The 21459-nt window shown below is 38.2% G+C and overlaps 1 protein-coding gene across 1 annotated transcript in view; it reads right to left on the bottom strand.

Annotated features, from left to right (window-relative positions):
- The window catches only part of LOC126354097 (ABC transporter G family member 23-like), a 500698-nt gene that overhangs the window by 27731 nt on the left and 451508 nt on the right, over positions 1–21459 (bottom strand). Inside the window, exons 10-13 of the mRNA XM_050003484.1 lie at positions 20977–21072; positions 20628–20734; positions 14065–14299; positions 9107–9284 (exon numbers count right to left, since the gene is read on the bottom strand). Coding sequence (XP_049859441.1) covers positions 9107–9284; positions 14065–14299; positions 20628–20734; positions 20977–21072 — 616 coding nt within the window. The remainder of the gene's footprint in view (positions 1–9106; positions 9285–14064; positions 14300–20627; positions 20735–20976; positions 21073–21459) is intronic.

Raw genomic sequence — 21459 nt, 5'->3', positions numbered from 1 at the left:
CAATACAATTATTGTAAATAAAACCCAGTACCAACCAATAAACCTCCCAGATTTTGATCATCTGTAGCGTTGTCAGTGGGAAGGGAGGGAGGGGGGGGGGGGGGAGTGGAGGGGTGAGGAAAGTAGTGTCTGGCATCATTTTCATTCTCCTCTCTCTTGCCATTAGTAGGTCGGAAAGGGGAGGGGAATTGGAAGATTGAGGAAAGTGGTGTTTGCCACGTTGTCTCACCATTCTCCTGTCATGTTCAGTCATTATTTTAACAATGAAAACAATCAATTATTGATGAAATTATGTAATAGGATAGATAAAAAAAAAACTACTCACTACGCAGCAGCAGAACACACACATAAAAGATGGTTGTAATTGGTAAGCTTTCGGAGCCAGTGGGTCCTAATTCAGGCAGAAAAGTTGAAAGGGAAGGAAAAGGGGTGAAGGAAAAGGACTGGTCAGGGGAGACACAATATGAGACGAGAAGGACAGACTCTTTCCTTCTCATCCCGTACAATAAGTATCCCCTGACTCGCAGTTCTAGGTGACTTTCCCAAAATCTACGCCTTTTCCTAGACCTCTCCAGTCTTCTTTCACCCTTCTTCCTTACCCTTCAACCATTCTGCCTGAAAGAGGAGCCACTGGCTCCGAAAGCTTGCCAATTACAAATGGCTTTTATGTTGTGTTCTGCTATCGCTTGGTGAGTAGATTGTTTTAGCTATCCTATTAAATAATTCAGTCATTATTATGTTTTTCTCAGGAGCTCATCACATGTACACAGTTGAAACGTTTTTAAAAAGTATCAATTCGCTGATTACAATGATCAGAGCTCTCACATAAGTATTGCTATTCTACATGGTGAAAATGTCCCTGATAAGAAGATTTTCTTGCAGTAGGTCAAGAATTTCTGAAAAAGGAATTCAACACCGGAGAAAAAAATTGTCTTGCAACCTACAAGTGCTCACACTGGGAATACTGAGGCTATAAGAAATTCTGTTTTGCAGTCCACAAAATATGTTGCAAGGAAGCATGCACCAATTGTCGAGCTTCCTTGTGAGAGTGTATGATGTCCAAAAATTAAGATCAGCAAGTTTTGTATGCTATCAGCAGTCACATGAGAATATCCTGCAAGATGTCCCAGAAGATGCTGTGCTTTTGTGTAGTGAGTTAAATGGTTGTCTAAACAACTGACATTCCTGAATTGGTCAGATTATAACCCCAAAATTCTGCACAAAAGGCTACTGCACGCTAATAAACTGACCGTGTTTTATGCAGTTTACAGAGATGGAATTATTGGTCAGTATTTTTTTTAGAAGAGGAGCATGTAACTGTTACGGTCACATCCCAACATTATGCTGTCATGCTTTGAATTTCTCATCGATTCAACCTCAGAATTTAGGACTGGGTAACCATGACTACTGGGACACCAATGAGACAGCTCAGAGACCTGTTTCCTTGAAAACTGATCCTGTTACTTGGAGATTTTGCTTGGTGCTACATTTATCAGACCTCACACCAAATGATTTTTTCCTTAAGGGTAACCTTAAAGTTACGGTTTACACACTTTGGCCCAACACTCTTTCTGATCTCAGGAGAGCAGTTCAAGTGGAGGAAGCAGCAGTTTTGCAAGACTTGATATGTTGGGTCATGATAGATTTCAGAAATCATTTTGAAAAGTGTACAGTTTTCAGTGGACAACACTTATGAGGCATCATGTTCGAAACATTACAAACTGCTGCATATCAAATGTATATCTATGAATAAACAAGTTTTTTTCTGCAGTCCTTTTTCTTATATTATCCTACCAAATGTGGAATATTTTCTGTGTTACTAGCAAAAAATCGCTACCAGTAACTCTACTTTAACTGGTACATGAAAAACAAATTCTGTATTCATGATAGACTGAAACTGAATGTCAGACTAGTGCTTACATTCAAACAACTACGAATCAGGAGCAGTGATTTACCAATTGAGTAATCATGTTCATTTTCCAGTCCCACTCACAACTGACATCTGTCATTATAACAGTATGAACATGTTCAGGTCTTTTCTAGAGAAACGTCAAGTTGTGTGCATTGGTAGGGAGAAATCAAATTTGGTTAATGTTAGGTACAGAGTGCCTCAAGGGTCGGTGCTTGGACCTTTACTGTTTATACTAATGATTAATGACCTGCCGTTATTCATAAATTCTCACACAATATTGTATGCTGATGACACAACTTTTCTACACACAAGCTCTGATCTAGGTACAGTGAAAACACTGACTGAAAATACCCTTGCTCAATCCTCATTATGGTTCAAAGCTAATGGCTTCTTACTAAATGAAAATGAAACACAGACACTTTCATTAGCATAAAAAAGATTCCTAACCACCAAGAATTAGAAACTGTTAAATTTTTAGAGTTACTATTGACAATAAATTGACGTGGGAATCACACATTAAAAATATATTGGCTAAGCTTTCAAGAACTATTTACCTAATTAGAAATTTAAAAAGACATGTTCCCTATGACTTCTTCCAAAGCATAATCTCTTATGGAATCCTACTGTGGGGTAGTAGCTGTCATGTAAATGACATTTTACTTTTACAGAAGAAAGTAATAAGAATAATAATGGATTCTGATAAAACAGAACATTGTAAATCTCTTTTTATTAAATTGCAGTGCCTTACAGTAGTAAACTTATTCATCTACAATGTTCTATTGTACATTAGAAACAGTATCTCTAATTTTGTGTTGAGAAGTGATATTCATAGCCATAATACTAGAAACAGAACATCTGTTGACGTGCCATATCATAGATTATCGCAGAACTCCTATCTAGTTCTTGGACTAAGGATGTTTAATAGACTAAGTGCTGTCTTTAAAGAACTGCCTGTAAATATTTTTGAAGCTAAATTATACAAGCTACTAGTGAACAATCCGTTTTACACCACTGATGAATTTTTTGAATATGAAAATTCTGTATTCTAACGTGTACCTATTTTATGTAAATCAATCTACATCGATATAGTAGTTTATGTAGAAATATATGCTCTTGACTTTGTCTATTGCTGTAATCAGCCGAATGACAATAAAATTATTATTATTATTTCTTTCCTTTCTTAGACGTTACGTCTGGTTAAAAATGGAAAGTGATGCGGACCTTGATCAAGCGTGACTTCCTTTTAACTGTACAGTATATGTTACATTGCATTAAGGAACTTTCGGGTAATTGAACATGTATCAATAATTACAGATTTCTGTAGTTGTATATATACGTTTGGATGAAGCTGTATTGTGTTGATATACTGGTGGATACTGTGTGGTATGACTCCTGTAGTTGATAGTATAATTGGTATAATGTCAACTTTATCCTGATGCCACATGTCCTTGACTTCCTCAGCCAGTTGGATGTATTTTTCAATTTTTTCTCCTGTTTTCTTCTGCATACTTGTTGTATTGGGGATGGATATTTCGATTAGTTGTGTTAATTTCTTCTTTTTATTGGTGAGTATGATGTCAGGTTTGTTATGTGGTGTTGTTTTATATGTTATAATGGTTCTGTTCCAGTATAATTTGTAATCATCATTCTCCAGTGCATTTTGTGGTGCATACTTGTATGTGGGAACGTGTTGTTTTATTAGTTTATGTTGTATGGCAAGTTGTTGATGTATTATTTTTGCTACATTGTCATGTCTTCTGGGGTATTCTGTATTTGCTTGTATTGTACATCTGCTTGTGATGTGGTCTACTGTTTCTACTTGTTGTTTGCAAAGTCTGCATTTATCTGTTGTGGTATTGGGATCTTTAATAATATGCTTGCTGTAATATCTGGTGTTTATTGTTTGATCCTGTATTGCAATAATGAATCCTTCCATCTCAATGTATATATTGCTTTTTCCTAGCCATGTGTTGGATGCATCTTGATCAATGTGTGACTGTGTTAGATGATACGGGTGCTTGCTATGTAGTGTTTTCTTTTCCAATTTACTTTCTTCGCATCTGTTGATGTTATGTGACCTAAAGGTTGTAGAAGTGGTTATGAAATTGCAATGGTGTAGCTGAGGTATTTATATGAGTGATTGCTTTGTGTATTTTGCTAGTTTCTGCTCGTTCTATAAAGAATTTTCTTAAATTGTCTACCTGTCCATAATGTAGGTTTTTTATGACAATAAATCCCCTTCCTCCTTCCTTTCTGCTTAATGTGAATCTTTCTGTTGCCAAATGTATGTGATGTATTCTATATTTGTGGCATTGTGATTGTGTAAGTGTATTGAGTGCTTCTAGGTCTGTGTTACTCCATTTCACTACTCCAAATTAGTAGGTCAATATTGGTATAGCATAAGTATTTATAGCTTTTGTCTTGTTTCTTGCTGTCAATTCTGTTTTCAGTATTTTTGTTAGTCTTTGTCTATATTTTTCTTTTAGTTCCTCTTTAATATTTATATTATCTATTCCTATTTTTTGTCTGTATTCTAGATATTTATAGGCATCTGTTTTTTTTTTTTTTCATTGCTTCTATGCAGTCGCTGTGGTTATCCAATATGTAATCTTCTTGTTTAGAGTGTTTTCCTTTGACTATGCTATTTTTCTTACATTTGTCTGTTCCAAAAGCCATATTTATATCATTGCTGAATACTTCTGTTATCTTTAGTAATTGGTTGAGTTGTTGATTTGTTGCTGCCAGTAGTTTTAGATCATCCATGTATAGCAAATGTGTGATTTTGTGTTGGTATGTTCCAGTAATATTGTATCCATAATTTGTATTGTTTAGCATGTTGGATAGAGGGTTCAGAGCAAGGCAGAACCAGAAAGGACTTAATGAGTCTCCTTGGTGTATTCCACACTTCATCTGTATTGGCTGTGATGTGATATTATTTGAATTTGTTTGGATATTAAGTGTGGTTTTCCAATTTTTCATTACTATGTTTAGGAACTGTATCAATTTAGGATCTACTTTGTATATTTCCAATATTTGTAGTAACCATGAGTGGGGTACACTATCAACAGCTTTCTGGTAATCTATGTATGTCATTAATTTCTGTGTAGTGACTGAAGTTAATATTTTGTATATTGTTGGTAGGCATGTTATGGGGCAATATTTTGCTGGGTTTGCTGTGTCTGCCTGATCTTTCAGTTTCAGGTAAGTTATCCCATGTGTAAGTGTATCAGGGAATGTGTATGGGTCTGCAATGTAACTGTTAAATAATTTATATTAAAAACAAAGATTCCAAGACTTACCAAGTGGGAAAGTGCCGGTAGACAGGCACAATAAATAAAACACACAAACACACACACAAAATTTCTAGCTTTCGCAACCGACAGTTGCTTCTTCAGGAAAGAGGGAAGGAGAGGGAAAGATGTAAGGATGTGGGTTTTAAGGGAGAGGGTAAGGAGTCATTCAAATCCTGGGAGTGGAAAGACTTACCTTAGGGGGAAAAAAGGACAGGTGTACACTCGCACACACACACATATCCATCCGCACATACACAGACACAAGCCGACATTTGTAAAGGAAAAGAGTTCGGGCAGAGATGTCAGTCGAGGCGGAAGTACAGAGGCAAAGAAGTTGTTGAAAGACAGGTGAGGTATGAGCGGCGGCAACTTGAAATTAGCGGAGGTTGAGGCCTGGCGGACATCGAGAAGAGAGGATATACTGAAGGGCAAGTTCCCATCTCCGGAGTTCGGATAGGTTGGTGTTGGTGGGAAGTATCCAGATAACCCGGATGGTGTAACACTGTGCCAAGATGTGCTGGCTGTGCACCAAGGAATGTTTAGCCACAGGGTGATCCTCATTACCAACAAACACTGTCTGCCTGTGTCCATTCATGTGAATGGACAGTTTGTTGCTGGTCATTCCCACATAGAAAGCGTCACAGTGTAGGCAGGTCAGTTGGTAAATCACGTAGGTGCTTTCACACGTGGCTCTGCCTTTGATCGGGTACACCTTCCGAGTTACAGGACTGGAGTAGGTGGTGGTGGGAGGGTGCATAGGACAGGTTTTACACCGGGGGCGGTTACAAGGATAGGAGCCAGAGGGTAGGGAAGGTGGTTTGGGGATTTCATAGGGATGAACCAAGAGGTTACGAAAGTAAGGTGGACGGCGGAACGACACTCTTGGTGGAGTGGGGAGGATTTCATGAAGGATGGATCTAATTTCGGGGAAGGATTTTAGGAAGTCGTATCCCTGCTGGAGAGCCACATTCAGTCTGATCCAGTCCCGGGAAGTATCCTGTCACAAGTGGGGCACTTTTGGGGTTCTTCTGTGAGAGGTTCTGGGTTTGAGGGGATGAGGAAGTGGCTCTGGTTATTTGCTTCTGTACCAGGTTGGGCGGGTAGTTGTGGGATGCAAAAGCTGTTTTCAGGTTATTGGTGTAATGATTCAGGGATTCAGGACTGGAGCAGATTCGTTTGCCACGAAGGCCTAGGCTGTAGGGAAGGGACCGTTTGACATGGAATGGGTGGCAGCTGTCATAATGGAGGTACTGTTGCTTGTTGGTGGGTTTGATGTGGACGGATGTGTGAAGCTGGCCATTGGACAGATGGAGGTCAACGTCAAGGAAAGTGGCATGGGATTTGGAGTAGGACCAGGTGAATCTGATGGAGCCAAAGGAGTTGAGGTTGGAGAAGAAATTCTGTAGTTGTTCTTTACTGTGAGTCCAGATCATGAAGATGTCGTCAATAAATCTGTACCCAACTTTGGATTGGCAGGCTTGGGTAACCAAGAAGGCTTCCTCTAAGCGACCCATAAATAGGTTGGCATATGAGGGGGCCATCCTGGTACCCACGGCTGTTCCCTTTAATTGTTGGTATGTCTGGCCTTCAAAAGTGAAGCAGTTGTGCATCAGGATGAAGCTGGCTAAGGTGACGAGGAAAGAGGTTTTAGGTAGGGTGGCAGGTGATCGGCGTGAAAGGTAGTGCTCCATTGCACCGAGGCCCTGGACGTGCGTGATATTTGTGTATAGGGAAGTGGCATCAATGGTTACTAGGATGGTTTCCGGGGGTAACAGACTGGGTAAGGATTCCAGGCGTTCGAGAAAGTGGCTGGTGTCTTTGATGATGGATGGGAGACTGCATGAATGGGTTGAAGGTGTTGATCTACGTAGGCAGAGATACGTTCAGTGGGGGCTTGGTAACCAGGTACAATGGGGCTACCGGGATGTTTGGGTTTGTGAATTTTAGGAATTTGTAGGGGGCCTAAGGTTCTGAGGATTCCTTGAAGCTCCGCCTTGACATCAGGAATGGGATTACCTTGGCAAACTTTGTATGTAGAGTTGTCTGAAAGCTGACGCAGTCCCTCAGCCACATACTCCCGACCATCAAGTACCACGGTTGTGGCACCCTTGTCAGCCGGAAGAATGATGATGGATCGGTCAGCTTTCAGATCACGGATAGCCTGGGCTTTGGCTGTGGTGATGTTGGGAGTAGGATTAAGGTTTTTTAAGAAAGATTGAGAGGCAAGGCTGGAAGTGAGAAATTCCTGGAAGGTTTGGAGAGGGTGATTTTGAGAAAGAGGAGGTGGGTCCCGCTGTGATGGAGGACGGAACTGTTTCAGGCAGGGTTCAATTTGGTTAGTGTCTTGGGGAGTTGGATCATTAGGAGTGGGATAAGGATTATTTTTCTTCATGGCAAAGTGATATTTCCAGCAGAGACTAAGAGTGTAGGACAGTAAATCTTTGACAAGGGCAGTTTGGTTGAATCTGGGACTGGGGCTGAAGGTGAGGCCTTTGGATAGGACAGAGGTTTTGGATTGGGAGAGAGGTTTGGAGGAAAGGTTAACTACTGAATTGGGGTATTGTGGTTCCAGATTGTGTTGACTAGAATTTTGAGGTATTGGGGGGAGTGGAGCACCGTCCGGGTGATCTGGATACTTCCCACCAACACCAACCTATCCGAACTCCGGAGATGGGAACTTGCCCTTCAGTATATCCTCTCTTCTCGATATCTGCCAGGCCTCAACCTCTGCTAATTTCAAGTCGCCGCCGCTCATACCTCACCTGTCTTTCAACAACTTCTTTGCCTCTGTACTTCCACCTCAACTGACATCTCTGCCCTTACTCTTTGCCTAAACATATCTGCTTGTGTCTGTGTATGTGCGGATGGATATGTGTGTGTGTGCGAGTGTACACCTGTCCTTTTTTCCCCCTAAGGTAAGTCTTTCCACTCCCAGGATTCGAATGACTCCTTACCCTCTCCCTTAAAACCCACATCCTTTTGTCTTTCCCTCTCCTTCCCTCTTTCCTGAAGAAGCAACTGTCAGTTGCGAAAGCTAGAAATTTTGTGTGTGTGTTTGTGTGTTTTATTTATTGTGCCTGTCTACTGGCGCTTTCCTGCTTGGTAAGTCTTGGAATCTTTGTTTTTAATATATTTTTCCCTTGTGGAAGTTTCTTTCTATTTTATTTACATTGTTAAATAATTTAGTTAGATGTGAATGTGTTGAGGTGAACTTCTTTAGCCAGAAATTTGTTATTTTATCTTTTCCAGGGGCTTTCCAATTGTGTGTAGAATTAATTGCTAAGGTGACTTAATGTTGCAAAATTATCACTTCAGGCATTTGTGGTATCATCTTTTATGTGTCTGTTTCTGCTTGTATCCACCGTGCATGCCTGTTATGCTGTACCGGGTTTGACCATATGTTGCTCCAGAAGTGTTCCATATCTGTTATGTTTAGTGGATTATTATTAGTAGTAGTATTATTAGTATTATTATTATCTATCTCTTACCACTCCAAACTAGAATATCATGATAGCTGAATTGAAAGAACATTGCTGTTGGAAAAGAGTAATCTAGATCTGAGTTATTGTGGCACACAGTTCTAACCAGTCATGAGTATTCAGGACAGTAAACAATTATCTCTAAATAAAAGCTTTTAGATGCTATCATTGTAGTATTGTATTGCAGTAAAACTAGAGAACTCATTAAGGAACAAAACTAGTTTAGGAAATAACAGACTGTGACTCTAGGTAAGAAAAGAGCAGTGAGTTATAAACAGATTATCAAGGACGGAAATGAAAATCACTTAATTTTTCTTGAATTACTTTACTCTTTATAATTTAGGACCATACTTTTTGCATCTATGATATACTACAGAAGTTGAATGGTTCAAGAATAAGATATTGAATGTTATGTGAATTACCAGACATGTCCATGTAGACAGACACTGAACTGCTGTTGAGAATCTCATCTGATGCTGATCTTCCCACATACTGCCTTGTTTCCAAGTCTTTGCTGAAAGTTGGGGAAAAATATAACACTGCAATAGCTGACCCATCTCTCACTAGCTGCAAAGCACTGTCAAGGTCCCGGTAATATTTCTGCATGTCAAAAGACCAAAAACAGTTAATTATTATTTGTAATGAACCAATTTGATTCATACAAATTTTCAGTATAGTCAAAGAATGATGTACAAATTACACAAATCATAACATGATACAACAAATACCAGTTTGAAAAAAGTAAGGAACTATTGGGTTTGATGTGCCATTATTTGAAACATTTTGCTTCATTTCTTTTAATTAGTTACTGAAGGAAAAGAATGTCAGCAGACCCTGTTGATAGATCAGCAGTGCTAATAGTGTCAGCTGAAGAGAAAGTAATAAATAATTAAATAATTTAAATAGATACATTAGTTTGTAAAATGTAGACATCCCTGACGTTTATCTTCTTTCTTCTTTAGTGTATCAATCTTGTGACAGGTTTCAACTGTAGGCCCTCTGTCTTGTCCTGTTCTGAGAATCTTCTTCATTTGTTTGTATGTTTGTCCTCTTCTAATGTCATCCATCATTCCATTTCTCTTACTACCTCTTCTCCTCATCCTTCCACTTTTCCCTTACAATTCTTTGTTGCAGGCAATCCCTGTGCATTCTATGTCCCACCCAAGGATTTTTCTCTTTCTTATTACTTCCAATAATCTTCTTTCATCATCTTCTTTCTTCATTATTTCTTGATTCTTAAGTTTGTCAGTCCATTTCACCTTAAGCATTCTTCTCCACAGCACATTTCAAAACTTTCTAAATATTTTTCTTTTCCTTTTTAACTGTCCATTATTCACTAGTGTATAACATTACACACCAATCATAACAGTTAGCAGATCTTTTCCTCAGCTCCACTGGAATTCTTCTAGATGTTATTACCTGCTTCACTTTCTCAAATGCTGTTTTCTTCCATGTATATCCTCCTTCTTACTGCTTATGTACAGTTTGTATTCCCAGTCATTAAACATTCTAGGCACAGAAAGGATTTTACTTGTTCTATTTTTATCTAGGAATATGTTACTGCTTCCCTACTCTCATCACTTATTCCTTTTCTATGTTTATCTTCATTCCATACTTATTTCCCCTTCTTGCAATACTCTTCAACATCTTCTGTAGCTCCTCTTATCATTCCACAAGCACAGCTTGATCAACTGCACATTGTATAATCTTTATACTTTCTCCTTCATTTACAGTGTCTCTTGCGACCTCTGTGATCTTACCTGTAAGTTCTTCTCCACATATGCTCAAGAACTTCAGTGACAGTAAACACCCATGCCTTATAACCCCTCCAATGCTCAGCTCTTCTGTCACTTTTTTGTCTTGTATACATTTCCTTTATTAACCTTTTATTTTTCCAGTATATTCACACATCTTTTGAAATTCCCAGCAGTATCCTCCAGTTGACTCTTATCAAAAGTCTTCTCTCAGTTGACAAAACAAATGTACACCTCCTCGTTCATTTCTGTCATTCTTTCTCCAATCATCCTCATACAAACTGCAGCATGAAACTTCCTGGCATATTAAAACAATGTGCTGGACTGAGACTTGAGCTCAGGATCTTTGCATTTGGAGACACGTACTCCACTAACTGAGCTACCCAAGCATGACACACAACCCATCCTCGCAGCTTTACTTCCACCAGTACCTCGTTTCCTACCTTCCAAGGCAAAGGTCCTGAGTTCAAGTCTTGGTTTGGTACACAATTTTAATTTGATAGGAAGTTTCATATCAGTGCATACTATGGTGTACAGTGAAAATTTCATTCTGGAAATATCCCCCAGGCTGTGGCTAAGCCATGTCTCTGCAATATCCTTTCTTCTAGAAGTGCTAGTCTCACAAATTTCACAGGAACTTCTATGAAGTTTGGAAGGTAGGAGATAAGGTACTGGCAGAAGTAAAGCTGTGGGGATGGGTTGTGAGTCATTCTTGGGTAGCTCAGTTGGTAGAGCAGTTGCCTGCTTAAGGCAAAGGTGCTGAGTTTGTCTCAGTCTGGCACACAGTTTTAATCTGCCAGGAAGTTTAATATCAGTGCTGCTGAATGAAAATTCCATTCTGGAACCTATAGCATCCCTTGTTCCTTTACCCTTTCTGAATCCATACTGGTCTTACACACTATTTTCCTCCGTTTTATTTTCAATTCTCCTTAGCATTACTCTCATCATTATACTTTTTAAGTAAAGGTATTAGAATGGTCTTAAGAAAATCTTGAGGCAAAATTATCCTGTGCCAGAAATTCTGTTTACTATCAGTCAGTCAGTCAGTCTGTCGATTGAATATGGACCTAAGACTTTCATTGCCTCAGATGGTATTCTTTTCCTGGACCTCCTGAATTGCTTTCTCCAATTCCCATTTCATTATCTTAGGACCTTGGTCATCTTCATTTTGTTCCCCATCGTCTTCCAAAAGCTCTCAGCCTTTGCACCATGTAAGTATTCCATATTATCCATCCACACTTCCTTCTCCTCTTTTGTACATACTGTCTTCTTCCCATGTTTATTAAACATTCCTTGTTTGCATATTTTCCTTACTTCTCTGCTTGTTAAGAATGTTGCTGTTTTATACATTTCTTCCAATTTTCCTTTTTTCCGATTCTTCTCTTTCCCCACACTGTTTCCACAGCCAATCCTCTGTAGCCTTAACTTTCATAGTTCATTGTTCGGTTTTACGTACTGCCTTCTGCCAAGTTATCATTTTTTCTTTTGCTGCATTCATCCATTTCATCCAACGCACTTCTTGTTATCAACTCTTTTTTAATTCTTGTTCTGTTCACTTCTCCAATTTCTATCTTAAATCCTTCCAACATTGTGTGTATAATGCTATTACACTTTTCAGTGGCTTCTGCACTTCCCCTTATGCCTTCTAATTTTATTTTCAACATAGTGACTGTATTCGTTCTCAAAGTTCTCATTTTTCCATTTCTCAACATCCCATTTCATCATCTGCTGCCTTTTCATAATATGCTTTAATCTTGTACTAATATATGTTGTGAAAAAATTATAATCTACATCAGCATCTGCACATGGAAAGGCTTTTCCCAGCTTCATACAGTTTCTGAATCTCTTATTGGTTATAACAAAGTCTATTTGATGTCTACCAATATCACCTGGAAATTTCCATGGGTATAATCTTCTTTGATGGTGCTTAAACCAACTATTCACACATAAAAGTGGAATCAAATGCTCAATACTTGTAAATAAAAACTATATTCAGATAGTACATGAACTATGGTGGCAATGAAGTTTTTAATTACATGTTTCTCTCACAAGCCTTCTTGTGTCTGCATCTAATTCAGTTCACAGGGTGTCCACTTTAAGAAAAATATCTCTTCTATTCAATTAATGTGTCAGAGGATTTAGATGCATCTCCTTATATTAATGCTGATGCCAGCATGCATTTTAACGAAAGTAATGATGTTTTCCAAACAGCCTAAGTTACTTACATGAGACAACACGACAGAGAAGAAAGATATAGAATGTGTGCCAAAAATAAATTTCTTGGCATGACATTGATTATCAGTTAAAGTGGGATGAATATACCAGCAAGATAGTAGGAATTTTGACAGAATGCTTTGATATTAGAATTTTAATCCCAACATGTAGCAATACCTGCCTCTGAACATCATATTTTTCACACATTCATTTAATGCTAAGCTATGGCATTTTTGTTTTGGGAACAAATCCTCAGATTTTAAGTAACACACACACACACACACACACACACACACACACACACACACACACACAAAGTGATAATCTGTTTAAGATTCTTCGCATCCTGACTCTTCCTTTTAGTTACATTTCCAAAGCAGCATGTTGTTAGAAAACACATTAAAGCATATGCTATATACAGCTTTGTTTACAACCATAATACTAGAATTAGACAAGCTATTCACATTCCAAGAATAAACAGGAGTGAAAGCTTGAAGAATATGTCCTACCAAAGGATAAAACTGTATGTACAACAATTTGCCACAGTACTTTCAATATACAACATCACTTGTACCAGAAATTTTGTCTTAATCAAATATTGTCTGTCAAACTGATAATTGTTTTTATGGTAACTTATGCAATGTAAATTTATGCTTATTTCTATGTACATACCTTGCAAACTACTGTGATGGGCATAGTGGAGGGTACTTAGCATTATGCTGCAAGTTAGTGTTTCTTCCTGCTCTGTTCTCATATGAAGTGCAGGAATAATGAGTGCTTAAATGCCTCTGCGTATGTTTTGATTGTGTAATCTAGCCTTTATGGTTCCTTTGATAGTGGCACATAGCTGACTGTAGTATATCATAGATTTTTCATTTAATACTTTGCAAGTTGGTATCAGTGGGATAATTATTCTACATGTTCTTTATATTCACTGTTTAGATAATTTTCAGAATGTTCAAAGTGCTAAGAAATTATACAAATTTCATTGGTCAGTGTGGCTTACAGAAATACTAGAAAGTATTTATTCTATGCTTGTATCTGAATAAGAGCTAAGGCAAATATGATGTTGGTTTGCAATTCTTTCAAATCATACTGACAATTTTCATATTTGATGCTACTGCAAAATCAAATTACTAATGTCTTATGATAATTAGCAGGATCATCTTCATTAATACTTAACAAATGTGTGTTTCTCCTTGTGAAACAGGTAAAACCAACGGAGATAAGGTGAAAATTTATATGCAGAGAGAACATTAACATTTTCCATTTTCCAGAGCAGACAGCAAACCCATGTGTGCCAAATACGTGTGGATTATTTGTCATTGTTAGACCTGTTTGTTGTTACTATAGCAATTACAACAGTATAACTACAGAATTAACAATTATTTTTAGATTAACTTAGGACTTACTTTTGTTGCAAGACTGTTGTCAATTCTCTGTACAAACAGACAGCTGATATGAGATAATTCACAAATATAATCATCGTTCATATGAGCTGTCCAAGGTTCCATTTTTTCACAGCTTGTTAAATTACCAAGTTCCTCATTCACTACAACCACTGTTAAACCTTTTGGATCTCTCCCCACAGCTAAGAAGAAGAGTGAAATCTGCAAGACTGGAAATACCACAATAAACAGCACCCACCTGAAAAGAAGATAATCCAGTTAACTCTGAATTTATACCATGAAAGCCAGTTTTCAAATCAAGTTCTAGCCTCCATGTTACCTTCATGTGTCTCTTCTCTTGTTCTTTATGGGTATTACATCATGCTATACTAAAATATGATTTAAGCTGAGAGGGGCATATATAAATAAAGTAGAAAGAAACTTCCACATGGGAAAAATATATTAAAAACAAAGATTCCAAGACTTACCAAGCAGGAAAGCGCCGGCAGACAGGCACATTAACAAAACACACAAACACACACACAGAATTACTAGCTTTCGCAACCGATGGTTGCTTCTTCAGGAAGGAGAGGGAAAGACGAAAGGATGTGGGTTTTAAGGGAGAGGGTAAGGAGTCATTCCAATCCCGGGAGCGGAAAGACTTCCCTTAGGGGAAAAAAAGGACAGGTGTACACTCGCACACACATACACACACATATCCATCCGCACATACACAGACACAAGCAGACATATTTCAAGGGAAGTCTTTCCGCTCCCGGGATTGGAATGACTCCTTACCCTCTCCCTTAAAACCCACATCCTTTCCCTCTCCTTCCTGAAGAAGCAACCATCGGTTGCAAAAGCTAGTAATTCTGTGTGTGTGTTTTGTTAATGTGCCTGTCTGCCGGCACTTTCCCGCTTGGTAAGTCTTGGAATCTTTGTTTTTAATATATCCCCTAAATTAGTGCTATGTGAGTTACACTGCATTGGTTTGTTCAATGTTTTGTGTGATATCTACAATGAGCACTCTATTGTCTCATATGGTTTATCTAACAACAAATTACTCTCAGATTCAGACTGAGACATACAAACAATGTCTTTCAGTTCTATTATTTACCTTGAGGATATGCTGGATAAGGTGATGAGAATGTAATCTTTCACTAATTCACTGTGTTCTATACGTCCAATCATGAAGTAGATTTTACAAGCATGTGGAATGAATCAAGACATACATTAATAAAGAGAAGCAACTGCTTGTAGCTAATTTGGTTCACCATATTAATACTTAGATACCACTAAAGTCCTGCTTCCTATTTGAAATACGAATTCTAAAAAATCTTGGTTGTAACATGAAGCTGTTTAATATTACATGACTATAACAAGCTTTAAGAATAGGTTTTGTTTATAGAGAAGAATGTTACTTGTAACACTGTCTGTAGGCACATTAAAACTTTGAATGTAGAAAACCATTTACTGTTTACAATAGCTAACTAATAAAATAAAAGTTATAAGAGCTAATTCCTTTATGATGAGTCTGTTGTATTAAATTTTTCTTGCCACACATGTTATGTTAATACTCTATTAAAACCAAGAATTTGACAATATCCACCATTGCTTTCATCAACATCAACTGTCAAAGCAGTATCAGAATCACAGTCCTAGGTGTTTACAATATTCCATGTGGATGTGGAAGGGGCTATGTGAGACAGTCAATTCAAAGTGTTTCCCAGCATTATATTGAACTTAAGCAGCACATGAAGTACAGAAATCTACGGAAATCTGCTGCTGATGAACACAGTCTTACAAATAAACACAAGATCTTGTTTGAGCAGACACAGATTCTAGAGCACACTTCCAACCACTAATGGTCAGTCACCAAAGAAACTGTGGAAATTAGAATATATACTAACAACTTTAATGTGGATGCAGATGATGCATTCTGCATTGTATGGAAACAGGCACTTGAAACCAGGGACTGCATAAAAGTGTGAGTGACATTTCAATTGTTGGTACCAGTATAATCTCTGGTTGCACTGGCCACTACTACATGATTTACATTTGTGTTATTCTATTATCTCTTTAATAATTAATCATTTCCCTGATGAAGGCTATGGTGCACATTGTTAAAAGCTTGGATTTTCAAAAATAATCATAATAAGAATAGTGCTTGATTTTATTTTGAATTTACAGATATTTCCAATTTGTAACTTTATGCTTGCTTATACCATCTTAAAAACTTACAAACTGAAATTAAAACAACTACACTTTGAATCTTAGACAAAGAGGCAAAATTTACATGAAAACTGTTGGCCTTGAATTGTGCCAGTGCAAATCACAAATCATTTAAACATACTTTTTGTTATTACCAATGGAAGAAATAAAGGTGAACACTCAGTACAAAGAGCTACCATTAAAGAGTTAACATCCTGTGCAATGAGTATACAAAATCATAAGTATTTCAACTGATATCCGCAAAATGTGTGGTTATTCACTTTACACTTAGTTCCTCTTGCATAAAATTGCTGATTTGTTCCAGAAGATAAATCCATGAGACAATGGAATGTACAATTGCACAGAATAAAGTAGGGAACATATTTTCAGGTTACGACAGTGATAGATATTTGTAATTGCTAAAATAAATTTCTTGATTAATTTGACTTGAGTTTAGCTTTTTATTCAACTGATCTCCAAGGAATGAACATACAGTGTTTCAGTTACTATACAGCCATTAATGGATATTTCTGGTAGCAGCAGAAAAGTAAATTCCAGTTAACACTATGTTCATATACAGGGTGCCCCAGAAATGTTGTGATAAACTTCAAGGTGTTTTTAGAGGGTGTCTTAAGGAACATACTGAGGATAAGAACCAGTGCCACCAAGGCAACAGAACATCGAATTCATGGGAGACAAGGTCTGTCTATGCAGTATCTAGCTCCATCTTATCAACTGGTGTTTATGACAATCACTGATATAACAAACAACATTTTGAGACATTTTGCCTACTGTCCAACAGCATACAAAATCATATTTGCTGCCAAAGGGGTGGCCTAATGGCAGGTGTCACTGCCTGTAACTTCAACACTCTGTAGTGTCATTGAATGACATTACCGGGAACTCCTCAAAGTTAGCCACATTTCTGGGATATCCTGTAGAACAGGAACAAAATGAATGAATGAATGATTTAGCTAATCATATTATGAAGTCCATCCTGATTTTCCATTGTTTGATTTAGTTGCTTAAGTAGTTAAACATTTTATGTAGGCGAGAAATGGGAGTGGACCCAGTATCAGGTCATGTGATACTGGATATTTTATGTTTCCAGATTCTGAGTTTAATTTCACTCATTTGGTACAGATTCTTAATGTTTACTGGCCAGTTCTGTTACAATGGTAAAAATGCTTCTATGCATGAGGAAAATGGAATTAATCAATTTGTTTTATGAAGTAGGAAACTGCATAAATCTTTTTTACCAACATATTACTGCTGCAGTACTGTTAAAAATGACAAGTCTAATAATAATGTAATTGGATAGGTAAAAAACCTACTCACCATGTACTGGTGGGAGAACACATATGCAAAAGGTATTACAGTTTGCAATCTTTCAGCACCAGTGACTCCTTCTTTTGCCAGAAGGGATGAAGAGGAAGGAAGAGAGGTGAAGGAAAAGGGGTGGTGAGGTTTAGAAACAGGGGTAGAGTTCAGAAAAGCCACCCAGCACGCCATGTCTTGGGAGACTCACTACATGGGATGAGAAAGGAAGGCTAGTTGTTGCATTGTGGTCTGCACTGAATGAGATTTGAAAACCTGAGAGCTTAAAAGTGGAAGTGCACTTAAAGGTGCAAGAAATATCATACATGTTAAAACAGGCTCGTAGTCTGGCTTCAGCTGTCAAAGACCATCGTCATGTGTTGTGTGTGAACTGCATTTGTGAGTGAGTGAGTGAGTGTGTGTGTGTGTGTGTGTGTGTGTGTGTGTGTGTGTGTGTGTGTATGTGTATGTGTGTCTGTGTAAAACTAAATGGGAGTTAAGAAAGAAATAGTTACCAAGAATAAATGCTTTAACCAAATAAATTTGTACAGGTAGGTGACAAGAACCAAGCTGTGAGTACCGGGCGTGAGTCGTGCTTCGGTAGCTCAGATGGTAGAGCACTTGCCCGCGAAAGGCAAAGGTCCCGAGTTCGAGTCTCGGTCGGGCACACAGTTTTTATCTGCCAGGAAGTTTCATATCAGCGCACACTCCGCTGCAGAGTGAAAATCTCATTCTGGAAACATCCCCCAGGCTGTGGCTAAGCCATGTCTCCGCAATATCCTTTCTTTCAGGAGTGCTAGTTCTGCAAGGTTCGCAGGAGAGCTTCTGTAAAGTTTGGAAGGTAGGAGATGGATACTGGCAGAAGTAAAGCTGTGAGTACCGGGCGTGAGTCGAGCTTCGGTAGCTCAGATGGTAGAGCACTTGCCCGCGAAAGGCAAAGGTCCCGAGTTCGAGTCTCGGTCGGGCACACAGTTTTAATCTGCCAGGAAGTTTCATATCAGCGCACACTCTGCTGCAGAGTGAAAATCTCATTCTGAAGAACCAAGGACATGTTCTAATGCCAGTTCCTAGCTGTGGTATTCTGAGAAACAAGTGTCTGGGTGAAGAATTCAGATGGCCTATGTGAAACGGGTACAGAGGTCATGACTGTCATGTTGTAGAGCATGCTGTGCAATAGGGTTTGTGTGCTGCTGGGATACACCTATGCCCACTACTCCTAACTGGTGACTTCGTGACAGTCATGCCAAAGGAGAAGCCCAAACAGTGTTTACATAAAAGCTAGTGTATGACACATGTTGTTTTGTAGGTGACTCTCCCTTAGGTAGTATATGTTTTACCAGTTACAGGACTGGTATAGGTAGTGACAGGAGGACACATAGGGTAAGTCTTGCAGTGTGGATGGACACAGAGGTGGGAGCCATAGGATTGGGAGATGGGTGCAGAAGGAGTGTAGGGTCTAACAAGGATATTGCAGAGATTGGGCAGGCAATGAAAAGCTATTCTATCTCAGACAGAGTGGATCTCATCTCTGGGCATGATTTTAGGAAGCCATAGCCTTGTTGAAGTAGCTGATTAATACATTCAGGACCAAGACTTTCTAAAACCATGTCCTGAAATGAAGTCCATTCTGTCTGAGATTTTGCCCACCACACCTAGAATAGCTTTTTGTCTTTCTTCCAATCTCCATAACATCCTTGTCAAACCCTATACTCAGTGTGCGCCCATCTCCCTACCCTATGGCTCCTACCAACGTGACCAGCCTTGCTGCAAGACTGGCCCCAAGCACCCTCCAGCCCTATAACTGGAAAAAAATATACTATCAAAAGGACACCCATCTGTGAAATGATAAATGTCATATACCAGCTGTTAAGTAAACACTGTTTGCCCTTTTACATCTGCAAGAGTAGCATCAAGTTATCAGTTATGATGAATGGGCATGGCAGAGTGAGTATACTGGCACCACCTAATGTAGAGCTTGCTTTACAATATGATATTCGTGACCTCAGTGCCTGTTTCACCACACGTGCCATCTTGATTCTTCCCCCAGACAGCAGTATCTCAGAACTCCCTAGGTGTAAAGCTGTGCTACAACATTGTCTTTCATTTTCTGACCTGTCTATTTTTCACTGTCTCCCTCCTAACTCTATTGTATACAATGCTCTTCACTTTTTGCTCTTATTAACTTGTGTATGATATTTCAGCAGTAATCTATGTTCTGCATATTATCCATATTCTTGCTTTAAGCTCTCAGGCAATGCTCTTCACTTTTTGCTCTTATTAACTTGTGTATGGAATTTCAGCAGTTGTCTATGTTCTGCATATTATCGATATTCTTGCTTTAAGCTCTCAGGTTTTCAAATATTGTCCAGTGCACTCCCAAACATTTAGTCTTCCCCTCTCATCCTGTCACATAAGTCTCCCTTGACCTGGAGTTCTGAGTGACTTTTTCAAACTCCACCCCTTTTCCTAAACCTCACGTCATTTTCCTTCTCCACCTCTTCCTTCCCCATCAACTCTGCCAGAAAAGAGGGTCCTGGCTCCAAAAGTTTGCAGACTGTAACAACTTTTATATTTGTCTTCTCCTGATGCCATTTGGTGAGTCTAATTTTATCCATCCAATTACATTATATTTTCAGAAACTGAATATTATCACTGAATATAGTATTAACATTTACAGCAATAATAACAATAACAATAAAGTCTTTCCAGAATGAATTTCTCACTAATCAGTGTAGTGTGTTGTGTTTGCCAACATCCTGAAGGATTAAAAGTGTTTGCTGGGCTAGACTCAGACCCAGAACATTGCCTTTTATAGGCAGTGATCCTACCAACAGAGCTCCCCTGGCACTACTTGCAGCTCGCCCTCACAGCTACACTTCTGCCAGTAAGAGCATTGTCTGCAAAAGGCAAAGTTCCAGTTCAAGTACTCTTCTGGAAATTTTAATCAGCCAGGAAGTTCCAGCAAAATATTTCCTGTCCTTACACACTACACACACTAGCTGCAAAATTCTTTCATTCTGATGGTAGGTTATCAGATACATGTAACGTATGCACCTTACCCAGGATTTCTAAGAACAAGTAAAAGATTCTTATATATGAGAGCCTTCATTCTCAAAATTGATGAACGCAATGCCTTAGTAGGAGGCTCCTTGTTCTTGACTGGTTCCTGAAACAGATGTTGATAAGATGGTAAGTAAGAGACCAAAAGATGACAACTCAAGAAACAAAGATTTTGACAGTTGTAAGGAAAAATATACAATTTTGAGGAATGAATATCTGAGATATAATGTATAAGCTAAATCTTCTTGATAGGGTTGAAATACATGATAAAGTTTTTGTTATAAAATTAATATAATGACAAAAATGTTCCATTTCATCCGTGACAAAATGTAATATATTTATACTTACTTGTAAAAGTTCAGTTGTACTGCCTAATGCCAATGTTTCCTTGGAGCCATCGATGTTATAGGTGTCGATGCTGGTTGTGTCATTTACATCATTTTCCTGATAAAATGTAAAATTATTTAACAAATTTTGGTTACTGGAAGATGCATAATAGTAAAGAATATTTCCAACACCATATGTGTGTCTGCTGTACAACATATGTGTTATCAGTATTGCTTCAAAAAATATTATTGTTACTATTTCAACAATTTATGTAATTCAAGTAGTGTACTGCAATATTTTGAAATCTTTATGTTTACAGAATTTAAAACATTGTACTAGAATTACAGAAAGTTACAGGATAAACATTACTTGCTTCAAATTCATATTCCTTGAGGTGTGCCAGAAAATAAGAAGATCTGAAAAGTGCTTTACTGCACAAGAGATGTCAATGTCTTAAAAGTTATTTGCACAATAGGATGTTTACAACAATAATGTATAATTTAA

The sequence above is a fragment of the Schistocerca gregaria genome, chromosome 3 (assembly GCF_023897955.1).
Source record: "Schistocerca gregaria isolate iqSchGreg1 chromosome 3, iqSchGreg1.2, whole genome shotgun sequence".
NCBI lineage: Eukaryota > Metazoa > Arthropoda > Insecta > Orthoptera > Acrididae > Schistocerca > Schistocerca gregaria.
The sequence above is the reverse complement of the archived record's forward strand: the minus strand, read 5'-3'. Positions and strand labels throughout refer to the sequence as shown.